A 15,000-nucleotide genomic window follows, 5' to 3' on the forward strand; every position below is an offset into this window, starting at 1 on the left:
ATTCTATGCTACCGATACAGCTGTATGCAGTTATCTTTGACCTCTACTGAGCCGCTAATTGCTTGAACTAAGGATGGTTGAAAGGTGCCACATAATGACATCACAACCTGGTCTTGGGCCCACATCTCTCAACCTGGCTAGTACATTTCTGACCCTGTGCTTGCAGACAAAACCACAAACGAACAGATTTTAAATATTGCTCTCAGAAACTTTCAAAGTTGCTAGAACAACACATTCTGTATTGGCATGCATTTTTGGAAGGATATGAAGTCTGAAACTCAGCTGTCTCTTTAGTGACTTGAACTCTTACTGACATACAGATTTTACAAGAAACAGACATAATATAAATCAAAATTCTAGATACTTCAGAGGTACGATCCCAATCAACCCTGATGACTGTAATAAGAAAAAAAAAAGACTGAAAGGATTGCTCCTGTAGACAGTGAGCACCGTTATAAATGCACAAAGATGAATCCAGTGTCTTGCCAATATTTACAAAATTATCTGCATGAGAAAAACTGCCACTAAAGATTGGGAACAGAAGGTCCGATTAACAGATGGGTAAGCACTAAGATCGGGTCCTTTAGGCAGCTGATCTGCAAGTGTGTACTTTATGTAGTGACAGTGTTTGCAAATACAAATCCACAGCCATAAGGGTTAAAAAAGGGCTGTTACCACCATACCTCTCAACCTCTTGGCACAAAAAATCTGGACAAAGATTAAAATAATGGTGGGGACAAAGTCCCAAAAATACAGAGCTTTTAAATATTGCCATTATAAAATGTAGAAAGTTGCTAGTATAATGAGTTTTAACATGAATTTTCTAAGAATGATTTAATGTCTGATACTCAAATGTGTGCCATTATTTAAGGAATAAAACGTCTTCGGCAATTTGAGAACAACATTTGAGAAACAATCCAAAAATGAGGAAAAAATCTGTTTGTTACACAGAAAATGCAAATAAAACAAGCCAAGAAATGACTAAATAGATCAGAGAGTAGTATCTTTATATCTCTGTTACTCTTTTCCTCTCTGTCATTATACGATATATTTTCTAACCAGCAAGCAAGCAAAACTGCAGAATGCTCCTGAAGGTGCCTCACATTGTGTCATTGTCTGTAATTATTAGTAATATTTTAAAAAAAAGTGTCCCTGATTGTCCCGCACAATTCTGTTGATATTTGTCCCTGATTGGTTGAGAGCTATCAGAGTTCAGGCACCTAACCTGTGGTAAATGGGAACACAGGGCTGAAGTGACATTCAGCTGCAGAGAAATATGGCTGCTGTGAATTCTCTGTGGGCAAAAAAAACATGGTGCCATGTCCACATCTTCAATAAGCAAATGCATAGGGGGGAAATGACGTCCATGGCACGCAAAGTAACATAAGACAGGGGGCAGTATAGCAGTTAGCAGCAGGCTGTCTGGTGGGCATGTTCGTAGCAATAAAAATGCAATGTACAATGGACAGTGCCTTTATAATTGCTGTGTGTAGACCAATACCACCTTCACAGCGTCTAGGGAGTATTATACCTACAGCATACATGTGACTACAGTAGCAAGAACCATTGCCTCCATGCTGCACCACATGTCTTCATGTTGTAGTTACATAAGCATGATCTGTACGTTGAGCACAGCACCCACTACTACTTCTGGCCCCATGCACTTTGTTATTAAAACTGAGGGCATGGCTGTGTGTACTTCTCTTTGCCCACAGGGAATTCACAACAGTCATATTTCTCTGCAGCTGAATGTTGCTTCAGCCATGTGTCCTCAACCAAATGTACCAGAGGGAAATGTCTCATTGCCTAGGTGCATGAACCCAAGCTATGTTTCTGATCACAGCAATACCTGCAGCAATTTTGTACTCTCTCAGCTAAACCAGTTTCTTTGAAGCACAATGTCTTATAAAATAAAATATTTTTAATACTTTACTCTCTCTTCTGAAAAAGTAAGAAGACATTTCACAGTGGCAGGCTGTACAGTGCTTTTATGGACTCTGATACAGTACATACCTAGATTTCAGCCAATTAGTGCTTCACGTTTCAAGAACGGACCTAGTAGAGAACAGCCAGACAGCCCTCAACACACCAACAGACTGCAGATTAGGAAGATAATGACTTGAAAAGGTCAGCATGTGTTTTTTTTTTTTCCTTTTATTTAACTGCTTAATGACAGCAGTCACTAATGTAAAATGTAGTCAGCAAACCTGGACACTTCCTTTCACGGTCGCAGTCAGTGCGAGCAACAAGATGCACGATCTTGATCTTTAAACCGCGAGTATCCCATTATAAAAGGGACATCTAGCAACCTTATTGTTTAAAAAAATAAAAAGGAAATGTCCTTGAAAATGAGATGCTGGTATACAGCGAGATCGGCTCATCCACACAACCCATCTAGTGCTTATTTCTCGAAGTGCAGGAACGTGACAGTTAGTCACAGCCATGGAGTGAGAGAGAAAACTTGGATCCCTGTAGGCAGAGTGTGCAGTTTTATCATACTTCACCCTCTTGGCACAAGAGATCAGAACAAAGCCTAGTATAATTTTCTGAATGATATAAAGTCTGAAATGTAAATGCATGTCATTATTTAGTGAATTTAATCCTCGGCGAGTTGCTAGACAACTAATACCTACCAAGACAAGATACCTAACAAAGTAGAGATATCTCAAAGCTGGGTTACAGTTGGATTGTTTTGCTAGTATGAATACCTAGGCTAAGTGTACTGCCAACAGGAACCCCCAAATATTTAATAATGTTGTTATACTGGATACAGTCTCTACTCCTCTGAATATCCGATTGTCATGACTATTGTAGTACATTGGTAATGTTTAGAATAGATTACAATGCATTTGCATTTACTCACATTCAACAGAAGGCGATAGTCGGCTAACAAAATTTCAAGTATGGCAAAACCCTGTTGGAGCAATGACTGTGCAAAAGTGTCTGAACTTGTCCGTTAACTGCATCTGCATACTATGTAGCGTTCAGCACATAGCAATGCAAAGATAGCTGCATCATCTGCATACTATGCATCTTTCAGCACATAGCACTACAAAGATAGTCCACAGATTCATTATTTAGAGCAGTCAAAGTTCCACTTTCGCAAAAATGGATTACAAAGTTTTATTGTAGGGAGAGTGCATTCCTTGACCGAATAACTGATCTTTCATGAGCGAGTGAGCTTCAGTACTAAAAGCAGCAGTCATACTCCCACTAACAGTTAAAAAAGAAAAGTAAAATACATGGACAAAATGGCAGCTCTCCAGTCTCTCTACCTTTGTTGTAGTTGTAGCTCTGGACGTTTCAGTGCCAAGACATCTCTTCTGGTTGCACTTTTAATGTCTCACACTTACATGGTAGCCATCATTTCTGGGATTACAACAGTTCCGTCACCTAGAATGCAGGCGTAGTTTCCTCCACAGTACCTACTTTCAGAGTACAGCACTTGACAGGAATTTTTCTCAATGAAGACCAATATTAGCATCACACAACTCCATGCCGAAAGTTGAGAATGTAACTGAAAGTTCAGTTACTTTTTTTTCAACTTACTTTTTAAACAGTGGAGCTAAAATAGGACTGTAAAATTGAAGGCACTCTGGTGTAACATCATGCAATTCCTGTTGCCTCACAGAGCGCTCCGATTCAACCACAGAGGCGCTATGAGACCGTACTCAGGGTTAATGAGCTAAATTACATGGAACCTGTGATTGCAATTCAGCTGGAGTTATTTTGCCTTTTGTGAGGATTGTCATTCATGCTATACTGGTAAAACAGAACGAGTCTTAAAAAAACGCATTTATGAACATTATTATGATTTGAAAAGTCATAATGATAATGCATTGTATAACATAAGTTACATTGTGCAAGCAATAAAAGATTTTATTTATCTTGGAACAAGTGTCTCCAAATTCCAGGAGGTGGTGCATGGGAACACATGATGGAAGATAGTCAACTGCTATGACAGCTAAGGCTGGATGCCAACCCCCCCCTCCCCCTGTTTGAATGCTATACCATCTTTAAGTAGTGTTCGCAGATTAAGGACAGCTAAGTTGTAACATTTTATATGTTATTTACTACATTTTTGTCTATATTTGTAACAAAGTGTTTACTTATTACTGTAAAATATTCATTTTAATAATTACAATTTTTGGTAATTGATGTAATTTGTGATGGAATGTCGTATGATCCCCCAATTGAATGTGCTTTAAATATCGCTTCGTGCCAACTATTTTTAGTTCTGAAGAAGTCCCATTACTAGGAGGGATGAAAGTGCTTAATGCTTTTTGGTATTAAAGATCCTTTGATAGATTATTTTATTGCCAGTTTTTGTTCCTCACTTTTCAGCAGCTCTTGTATGTATGACTAGGTTGGTGTCTTGGTAGCTTTGGAGTGTAATGAGTTGGCAGACTTTAAAAATTTCCTACAAAGTCCTGTCAGGAATACTGGGCAAATGAACTAAGGAAATTATTTTTCTGAGCTGGGATATAGGATCTGAATTGTCTAGATATAGTAAGGCCTTGTTAAGTTTAAAGTCTGGTGGCTAGCAAAAAAGCTATTACTAGAAAACTGAAATCAAAATCTAAACCAGCTATACTTGAAATAGCGAATATTTTAACAGAGATAAAAGAATAAGAGATAGGCTCTTTAGAAAAAGGTAGGAGTAAAATACATAGAAAAAGTGGAAATTGTGGGAATATATGCAGAAAAATGTTTTAAAGGAGTAATGATGTTGCCTAGATTATATGATATATATAACAATACATGTGATGTATAATGTTTGTAATCAAACCATATTAAGTTTGCTTATGTCACAAGTGATAATTCAATAAAGGTGTTCAAAAAATTGAATCTTGTAATTAATCCAAGTGTAAAGAAAGTTTATAAAGCAATTACCTGTAGTGGGCAAGATGAAGGTTAACAGCAGTACCAACCGGTGTGGGATCCCAGAGAGCAATTTTTGATTTAGGAAAGCTTAAGGACACCAGTCCATTGTCTGCAGACCTGGAAAGATGACAAGAGAGAGTATCAATAAAGAGTTTTGTTGTCTGTAAAACAGAAAAATATCCAACTGAAACACTGGATGCACCCAACACTTTTCGAACAGCAAAAAGAAAATCAAGTTCCTAATCTGCACATCTTCAGACTGCTGAGGAAGAAAAGACCCTAAAGATTGTTTCATCTCTTTTTTCGCATATATCACAGATTATCGATTAAAGCCACAACCATGTCATCTCTAGTAACAAAGCAGATTTCCACTTTCAAGCTTGTAAGATAGTAATTTCCTATAAGCCTGTGCACAAATTGTATGGGGGATTTAAAGGAGGCCCTTGCACTTGTCCACCATCTACATGAAATATGAATTTCATCTAGTTCAACATATTTAGAAGCCTTCAAAAATCCATCATTTAAGCTTCCGTCCCTTGTTTAATCACTGAATCACTGCAGCTACAATAGGTTCTGTAAAGTTTCAACAATAAAGTTAAGATATACAGTGAAAATTATATTTCCTCTCCATAATGTGCATGCAAATCATACACTCAACCAACAATTCATGGTGGACAGGAGAGAGATGGATGCACATGCTTTGTCTAAGGTGGAACTACAGATCTAGCATCAACTTTTACAGATGACAGACAAGCCCTTGCACTGCTCCACTGCACATCCATCTCTTGTGGACTTCAGCAGTATGCAATAAAGAGTAGTAGGGCAAGACCCTTTAAATGCCCTAATGGCTGCCAGGATGACTGCTGCACCACAATAAGCACTCATCAACTAGAAAACAAATAGGCAAATTCACAACAATCAGCCACATGGCAGGCCGATTTGGGAGAATCCCATAAAATGATACAAGACGAAATTCCAGTGTACGATATGTTCTGTACACCTTTCATTATTTTAACCCATGGTAGTATTAAATAAGTCAGCCCAACTTCTTCCAGTCTCTTACATAATATTCAAAGTCTCCAGTTACCTTTTGTTTTTTTAAATACCAGACAACACAAAATAGCCTGCCTAATACACAAAACACGCAAACTGCATGTAAACTTTTTTAATGCAAGAAGTTTCATTACATGGTGTTTCGTGGCATACCAAACACAAAAGTATTGCCAGTTTTTATTCCACAAGAAAAGAAAATTCAACAGAACAACACATTTCTTTGTACACGTGTTAGAACAGATCTTTAGTCGCACACATGAAGCACATTTTCAATTCTTCCACATAGCATCCTTCACTCCATTTGCAAACAGAACCATAAATACATCAATTCATTCTAAAGATAACATTTACTCATACATAGACACCAAGGGATATTACAGTATTCAAAAGGAACAAAGTAGAGAAACTAATCTTGTACAAAACACAAGTAAACTGCAGAACACATGCACAAAGCAAACTTAACCCTATGGTTAATTTGGAAGACAAACTTCTTCACCTATACCATGTCTGGGATGTAGAAGCAAATCTGACCACAGTGCAAAAATCCTCTGAGGCGCAAACAGGACATCCAAATTCTGCACAGATGGCACTCTAGCTGGGAATCAAACCTGCAAGATCAATTTGTACCAGGCAACGACCCCAAACTCTACACTGTTAGATTATCACAGCAGAAGAATTCTAATTTCTAACCATGCATCAGACATTTTACCTTGGAGACCTTTGGCTGTCTTTGATGATGAAAGCAGACTCCATTACATGAGAAGGGCAGTTCCTCAGACTCAATGGGATACTCATTTTCTATGGGAATAAAGAAAAGAACATTTTTAATTATTTGCTTTTACTTGTTAATTAGGTTAGTGGGCTGGCCCAGATACAATTACTACTCTTGTAAATAGTGCTATTCAGTCTGCTACCCTCAGTGCACTCAGTTTTGATGCAACACATTCATATAGAATTAAACAGTTTAAATAAATGTCTATATGGGCACACACAAAGAACACTTATTAACAAAAACATATGGCTGCTGCAATAGAATGATTAGCCAAACTGCAAGGAATTTGTGCTAGAGCCATTTCCCTGGAAGATTCTGCTGGCCACTAGCCACGAGACAACTGCTACCACATACAGACCTTAGTTGGGCAGAGAGCTTAGCTTTAAAATTCTAGTATATCTGGCTCATTTACAAGACAGTTAAGAGTTTTCAAGTGGGTAAGTGCAGTCATCTAAAAACCTTCCCACTTCTTACCAACTTGAGGAGGGTCTAATCTCCAGTAATGCACCTTGATCATACAATACCCACAGAAAGCAGCATCAATTGTCAACTAGTGGCAGCCAGCAAGTTTAAAATATCAATTTACTAAAGAGACATCCACCCTTCTCTCAAAGAGAGGGCATTGATGCGCCAAGGCTTTTCCATGAAATGTACCCACAGGTTCGGTTAAGGGCGGTCTGCAGTACTTTGGTTTTATAACATCAGTTCATGGTAACTGCTGCTAAGACAAAAATAAAATAAAAGTATCAATTTCGACAGACGTGCATACTTCAGCAGAAAAATGCCATACTAAAAACTTCAAAAATTCCATGCATTTTACTTTTTTTTCTAACAATTAGTACTAATCCAATCTTAAATTGTTGAATTCCTGCCTTCCCTTTAACCTATTTTCTCCTACCGAACATTATTCGGCAGGTTTTGTTCCCAGTTACACTTGTGGTTTAGATTTTGACCAGTTTTCTAGGAATTGCCTTTTTGACAGCCAATAGCATTAAACTTAGAAAGGCCTTGCTATAGTCAGGCTATTCAGATCTTTTGTTCCAGCTCAAAAGAATCATTCCTTTACACACATTTGCTTCCCCCCACTTTCCTGACACATTATTTTTATTTATTTATTTATTTATTTTTACATTTGTTGACCGGGCTAGTCTAGCTGGATATATGTCCATTTTCAGTAGAGGCCCGGGGAGAAAAGCTCCAAGCATGAACAGTGACAAAATAAAATTATACAAGGACATGATAAAAGCACAATACAGAGACAGCATTGTTCAACAGAACACTAAAAATTATAGACTATAAAAAATTTTGTAAAAGTTATACTAAACAATATATCAAACACATTAGAAGCTATGAGCACAACTCAGTTAAGAAAGAAAGAAGTTATATTTGATAGTCATGTTGTGAAGAAAAGAGTAATAATTAGTTTTGGAGGCATAGGTTAGAGGAATAAAGCAGGAAGGGGAAAAGGATATCAGTCTGGGTTAGTACATGGACAAAGCCAATGAGTTTTCAGATGCTCTTTAAGATGTAAGAGGGAAGTTGAAGCAAGGGTTGATAATTCAGAGGGAAAGTTGATTCCAGTTTTTACTGCAGTGTTTGAGAAAAGTGAATCACCAGCTTTGTTGTTAGATTTAAAAGAAGAAACTAGAAGTTTATTAGCTGAGCGAAGTGTAGCTAGATTTTTTATATGGTGTAATTAGATTACTGAGGATAGGGGTGTTAATAGGGTGGTATAGGATCTTTTCAGTGACGAGTAGTTGTTGACAGAGTGTGTGCTTTTGCAATTCTAGCCATTCGAGTTGTTTGAGGTTTCTGCAGTGGTGAGTTTTAAAGGGGGAGCATGTGACAAATCTAGCTATGCTATTATAAACAGGTAGAGAGTTTAGAGAGGTTATTTTTGGATAGGTTGATATATATAACAGAGGCATACAAAAAGGGTGGAAATGAGGTGGGTCTGGGCAATAGTTTTCCTTGCAGAAGGGGTAAGGAAGGGTTTAATTCTATAGTGGGTACCAAGTTTTTGGTTAACAGACTTTATGGTGGAGTTGATGCGGTCATCATAGCCAAGTCAATTATCAACTGTTACACCTAGTAGGCGGGTTGTAGTATCTGCAGTTTTGTTGGTGCCATTGTTAGAGGTTATAGAGAAGAATGGACTAGGTAATTTATGAGTTGGAGTAAAAATGAGTAGTTTCGTTTTTTTGGGATTGAGGAGGAGGCAGTGTTGCATAAACCAGTTTTAAATATTATGAAAAACGGTTTGGGTGAGGGAGTGGAGAGGTGCTATATCCTTGGCAGTACAGATTAAGGTGGAGTCGTCTGCATATTGAATGCAAGTGGCTTGAGGTATATTCATGTGAAAATTGTTGATAAATAAGGAAAAAAGAGTAGGAGACCTAAGATGGAGCCTTGGGGTACTCCAATATTTACTGGGAGTAGTGAAGACAGCAAAGCACTGCTTGCTGTCTATTTTCCAGATAAGACCTGAACCACTGTATACCGTGAGGATCAAGAGAATGGGCTTTTAGTTTCTCTAGAAGTTAGTTATGGTTGACCATATATCAAAGGCTTTTGACAGGTCAATAAATAGTGCAGAGGAAAAAGAGTTGTTCCGGGGTTTGTTTATAGAGTCGGTAAAGGATAAGAGTGCAGTTGATGTGCTATGGAATGGTCTAAAGCCATGTTGGCAGTTTGCTAGTAGATTATTTTGTAGTAAGTGGTTAAGTAGTTGTTTGTGAATACATTTTTCCATTATCTTAGCTAATGGGGAGAGTAAAGCAATAGGGCGAAAGTTAGAAAGCTCTTTAGAAGGTCCACCTTTATGTAGAGGGATGATGTGGGATACTTTCCATAAAGTAGGGATTTTGCCTTCTGAGATCAGGGATTTGGTTGGAGTTGTTATCGTTGAAACCTGGAAATCTGGAGTAGTAGGGTGACCTGGCTGAAGAAGTTTGTTTATTCCTGACCAAACTTATTGAGGTGTTTGATGACTGGTTTGTTGTAGGTGAAGGTAGTAGTCTTTTTGTCTCTAAGAATATCCTTTTTGGTGGCATTTCTTAGCTGTTTAAAGAGGTGATCTGATGGATATTTGGTAGCTCTCCATTTAGCCCAGATTTTATTTTTTAAGAGTATCTTTTGCCTAGTTTGTTTTGTGAGCCATGATGCAGATTTGGTTCTTATTCTAGTGGAGCGATATGGTGCATGGTAGTCAAGGTTTTTAAAAAAGTTAGTATTAAAGTAGGTGACAGCCTCATCAAGTTCAAGATGGGTTAGTGGTGACCAGTCACATGCTTGTAATTCATTTAGGAAGTTGTCTGGATTGAAGAATTTTTTTTGAGTGGGAGGTTTTGATATTGTGAGTATTTGGAATGTGGATTTTCTGTGTAATGATATAGGTAAGCATATGGTCACGGATATAGTCAGGAAGGGTTCCTGGAGTGCAAGTTTCATGGTGGCTATTAATAAGGATCCAGTCTAGAGTGGTTTCTTTACTGCTAGGTTTATGGATTCTAGTTGGAGTGATTATTAACTGTGAGAATCCAAAGAGGTTTATGTGGTTGGTAGGGTTGGCAGAACTGCAAGTGGACCAGTTGATGTTAAAGTCACCTAGTACAATTGTCTCTTGGGGTAGTTGGGTGGAGAGGTTACTAAGTAGGTTTTCTAGAGTGTTGGTATTATTACCTAGGGGGAGATACATGCAAATTAGATAGATAGATAGATTTGGAGTTATTTATTAATAGTTTGATAGATAGGTGTTCAGATTTGGTATCTAATAATTGTGGTATGTTAAAGGGTGAAATTTGGAGGTTAGATTTATAGAGAATGGCTATACCTCCACCTTTTTTGATTTTACAGTCACTTCTAAGGATGTTATACTATATGGATTTTTTTTACCTCTGCCAGTATAGTACAGTTCCAAAAAACATGTTCCCATTTACCCCTCATTTCTATTGCACCTCAAGTATTTGCTATCAACAGGAGAAAAGATCCTCTAAAGTCTGCTGGGGGTATCAAATACTTAAGCAAACACTTTAAAGCAAAATTCATAAAGCTTCTGGACTTTTGAGGACATATGCATGGCTCCCCAAGTATGCAAGATTGTTCCTTTTTAAATTACATTTCCAGTCTCTCTGCCCAATCTTTCTAACCTGCTTAGATTCTTATCGGTTACCATGCAATATTTTATATGCCCTTTTAATTACCCTTAATAATAATAAAAAAAAAACACAACAGCAGCTTTTGTTCTAGACTCAATTAAAAACTCTTAACAGAGCTGGTATTTTGTTTAGCAGTCCCTTATCCCCTTCTCTTTGCCTATATTCCAATATCAATCCATGATAAGGAAGGCAGTCTCTAACATGAAGTCCAAACTTCTGCTGGGTCTCTTCCCATTCTATTACCTTTCCCTCTCTAGTCATTAGGTCCCAATAGCTTGGTTTCTATGCTAGTTTTCACCAGTAAATTCTAGCCCACCCCTACCCATTTTCTACACCCCTACTTGCAAAAATCTCTCCATCCCAGGTTAGCTTATTCTTAGAATACCTTCTGCCATTTCCATTTTATGAATATAATATTCTGCATGGTGATGGTTTTCCTCAAGGTTCTGCATCCAAAAATCTTACTCTGCCTCCTTGTTTCTCGAGTCCTTCCCCCCCATATCATCATCTCACTCCACTTTGACTTAACTTCTACTTGTGTGTTATGTTTATGAGGTTTAACTGTGTAGCTCTAAAGTATCCATTCAAATTAGGAAATCCAGAACCATTTTGGTCTATTGGGAGGTTCAACTTATGCCACTTAACCCGTGCCCCCCTTTCCTACCCAAATACATTACTTCAATTCTTGTCCACAACTTCTCTTCTGGTTAATAAAAACATGCCCAACTAGTATACAAAACTAAAACTAACACTTTCACTGCTTGTATCTTACTTGTATCTTACTATGCATAATAAAGAGTACAGTTGTGTAAGATCTTACCATAACAGTAGATGTCCTCATTTTCACTACTGCAGTAGTCTTTCCTCTTGGGGGACATTCTGGTGAAGACAGTCCAACATCTGGCCAGCCAGTATACCAAAGCCTTTATACCTTCCAAGTGTCATACTTCAGATGTATGTCCTACATGCAAAGAGCAAGGTACATATGCAATGTACGCACACCTAATCCTCAGAACTGAAATTCTCCAAGAGAACTAGAGCAACCACAGAAAAACAACATGCCAGCCTATGAAGGGCATCATAAGACATAAATGGATTAGGAATCCCCTTGGCTAGTAGTAAGACAACAGAAAATAATGGGAGGCAAGAGAGGAACTGAATATTGCAAGAGTGAGAAACAGAATATCTACCATTATGGTAAGATCTTACACAACTGTACTAGGTCCTTCCTTATCACCGCTGCATTGGGTGAGTACAAAAGCTACTAGAAATTATGGTAGGAAAAAAGCTGAAGAGCCCTCCCCAAACCCATGAAGGATAGCCCTGGCAAGAATTTCCTACTTATAATCTCAGAGCAGAAGACCAAGTAGCAACTTCTAACGGATCTAGTATCCAGACCCTAGAAAAAAAGCACAGGAAGAGACTACTCCCATCAAATGTTAGACTCACCTCTATAAAACCACACTGATCCACGATTCATACCTATTAATTTTGTAACACCTTTGCCATTCTTTGAACTATTACCATTCAAACACTTTCTAACCCTCATTTAAAATAAAAATGGGTCTGTAAGAATGCTGGGTCTAAAGGGTCCTACCCTTCTTATGACAAACACACCACAGCTTTCTTCCCGATACTGGTGTTCTCCATTCTTTTAAAATCTAGTTAAACAAAACCTTCCAGGTCTTTTACTTAACCTCTACCTATCTTTCACAGGAATACATGGTGTGTTTTATCAGACTTCCTTCTTCATTTATTAGATCACCGTTTCTCATCGCCCTTACTACCACAATCTTTTTCCCTTCTTCCATCACAAACTTGAGACCTTCTAGCAAACAGTATTATTGTGTGCCTTTTCCTTTTGTTGGCAATATTCTACTGAATATTCACCATGAACTCCTTTATTAAATTCACATCTTCCTTACTATCCAAATGCACCTCTTACAATTATATTGGGAAATGTAGGGTGCAAACTGCATTCAACTCTCGGCTTTTTGCCTATACCTGTAAAGCCACTTACAGTCCACGATAATATGGACATAGTCACCAGTATGACAAAAAGCTATTACTTCCACCTATTATACATGACAGTTAACTTCAATGTACATTTACGATTTTTAGCTTGTATGCTCATACTAATGTTTGAGTCTGATCTTTACAGTTACTTATCTCCATTTGAGACAGTCACATTACAAGACTTTTTGCTTCAATGAAACCAAAATATCATTCCAATCCTCATTTTAACTTAGAAAACACACAAGTACATTTTTCTTCAAAAAGAAAAAAATAAAGTCTACCCTCAAAATAGATGCAGAGGCCACAAATCAATACCTGCACCTATAGGCATTACCTAATCTAAAATTAAGGTTACTTATGCTTTTCCCATCCGTTACCTTATCCTAAATGTTAAAAAGTCTTGCATGCTTTTGGCAATCATTAGCTTTTAGCCCTCTAGAAAAGAGCAATGGCTACCTTTAAATCCAACTCATGTCCTGTTCTATTAAATGCATTTAGATATTTTTATACGCAATTTCTGACCATGACCACATGCGGTCTGGCATCTTGAAATAATTCTGATAACGTCTGCCACCGAGTATCCTAGAATGCATTGTACGTCTCCAAAAAATTGCATCATCTCTGCCACTTTTTCCTTAAATCTCCCATCAGTGCACTGACTTTACAGGCATTCACTGCTGTGTTATAGTCACCTACTTTTGGTTAAAATTTTATCCTTTTTCAATGGCTACTTCAAACACAAGCAGTGCAAATGCAACAGAACAGAAAAGTGCATTTTATTGCTCTTTCTTCTTAGAAATGTTAACCTGATTTCTTTTGTGAAGGCCGAAATCTAGTTCTTCAAGGCATCTCCCCTCCCCCTTCAGACCTACCTTCCCTAACTGTCAAAGAGCCAAGGTAAATTTGACACATTATCTGCATGTGACTGACAGCTCGGAGAAGCTGACCGGACTAATGCACTGTTTTCTTGTCAGCCGTTCCTTCCTTACATTGGGAGACTTTGTTGCACTCCTGTCAAATTTAGAATCAAGCTCCGAAGCAATGGGACCACTCACTGCTTTGCAAAGCATCAAACTCAACATATTTTTCCTTACTGTTTGGTTAAATAGCTAACAAATGATACACTATAAACATAAAACGCACTTGCCCCTTGCTTGCATTCACACACACACACACACACACACACACACACACACACACACACACACACTTGCTCCTTGCTTACACACACACACACACACACACACACACACACACACACACACACACACACACACACACACAGGCTTCTTGCTTGAACACACACACACACGTACCTTATGACACACACACTTGCTCTTGCTTGCACACACACACACACACACACACACACACACACACACACACAGGCTTCTTGCTTGAACACACACACACACACACACACACACACACACACACACACACACACACTTGCTCCTTGCTTGCACACACACACACACACACACACACACACACTTGCTCCTTGCTTGCACACACACACACACACTTGCTCCTTGCTTGCACACACACACACACACACACACACACTTGCTCCTTGCTTGCACACACACACACACACACACACTTGCTCCTTGCTTGCACACACACACACACACACACACACACACACACTTGCTCCTTGCTTGCACACACACACACACACACACACACACACACACACACTTGCTCCTTGCTTGCACACACACACACACACACTTGCTCCTTGCTTGCACACACACACACACACTTGCTCCTTGCTTGCACACACACACACACACACACACACACACACACACTCCTTGCTTGCACACACACACACACACACACACACACACACACACACACACACACACACACACACACACACACTTGCTCCTTGCTTGCACACACACACACACTTGCTCCTTGCTTGCACACACACACACTTGCTTGCACACACACACACACACACACACTTGCTTGCACACACACACACACACACACACACTTGCTTGTTTACACACACACACACACACACACACACACACACTTGCTCCTTGCTTGCACACACACACTTGCTCCTTGCTTGCACACACACACTTGCTCCTTGCTTGCACACAC

The 15,000-nt window shown here is 38.6% G+C and overlaps 1 protein-coding gene across 1 annotated transcript in view; it reads right to left on the bottom strand.

The window, feature by feature from the left end:
* STIL (STIL centriolar assembly protein) overlaps window positions 1-15,000 on the bottom strand; it is a 1,728,658-nt gene that overhangs the window by 1,666,806 nt on the left and 46,852 nt on the right. Inside the window, exons 2-3 of the mRNA XM_044085829.1 lie at window positions 6,647-6,735; window positions 4,894-5,001 (exon numbers count right to left, since the gene is read on the bottom strand). Coding sequence (XP_043941764.1) covers window positions 4,894-5,001; window positions 6,647-6,732 — 194 coding nt within the window. The 5' untranslated portion in view covers window positions 6,733-6,735. The remainder of the gene's footprint in view (window positions 1-4,893; window positions 5,002-6,646; window positions 6,736-15,000) is intronic.

Source organism: Protopterus annectens, chromosome 10.part0 (genome assembly GCF_019279795.1).
Source record: "Protopterus annectens isolate FY-2018-M chromosome 10.part0, PAN1.0, whole genome shotgun sequence".
NCBI lineage: Eukaryota > Metazoa > Chordata > Ceratodontiformes > Protopteridae > Protopterus > Protopterus annectens.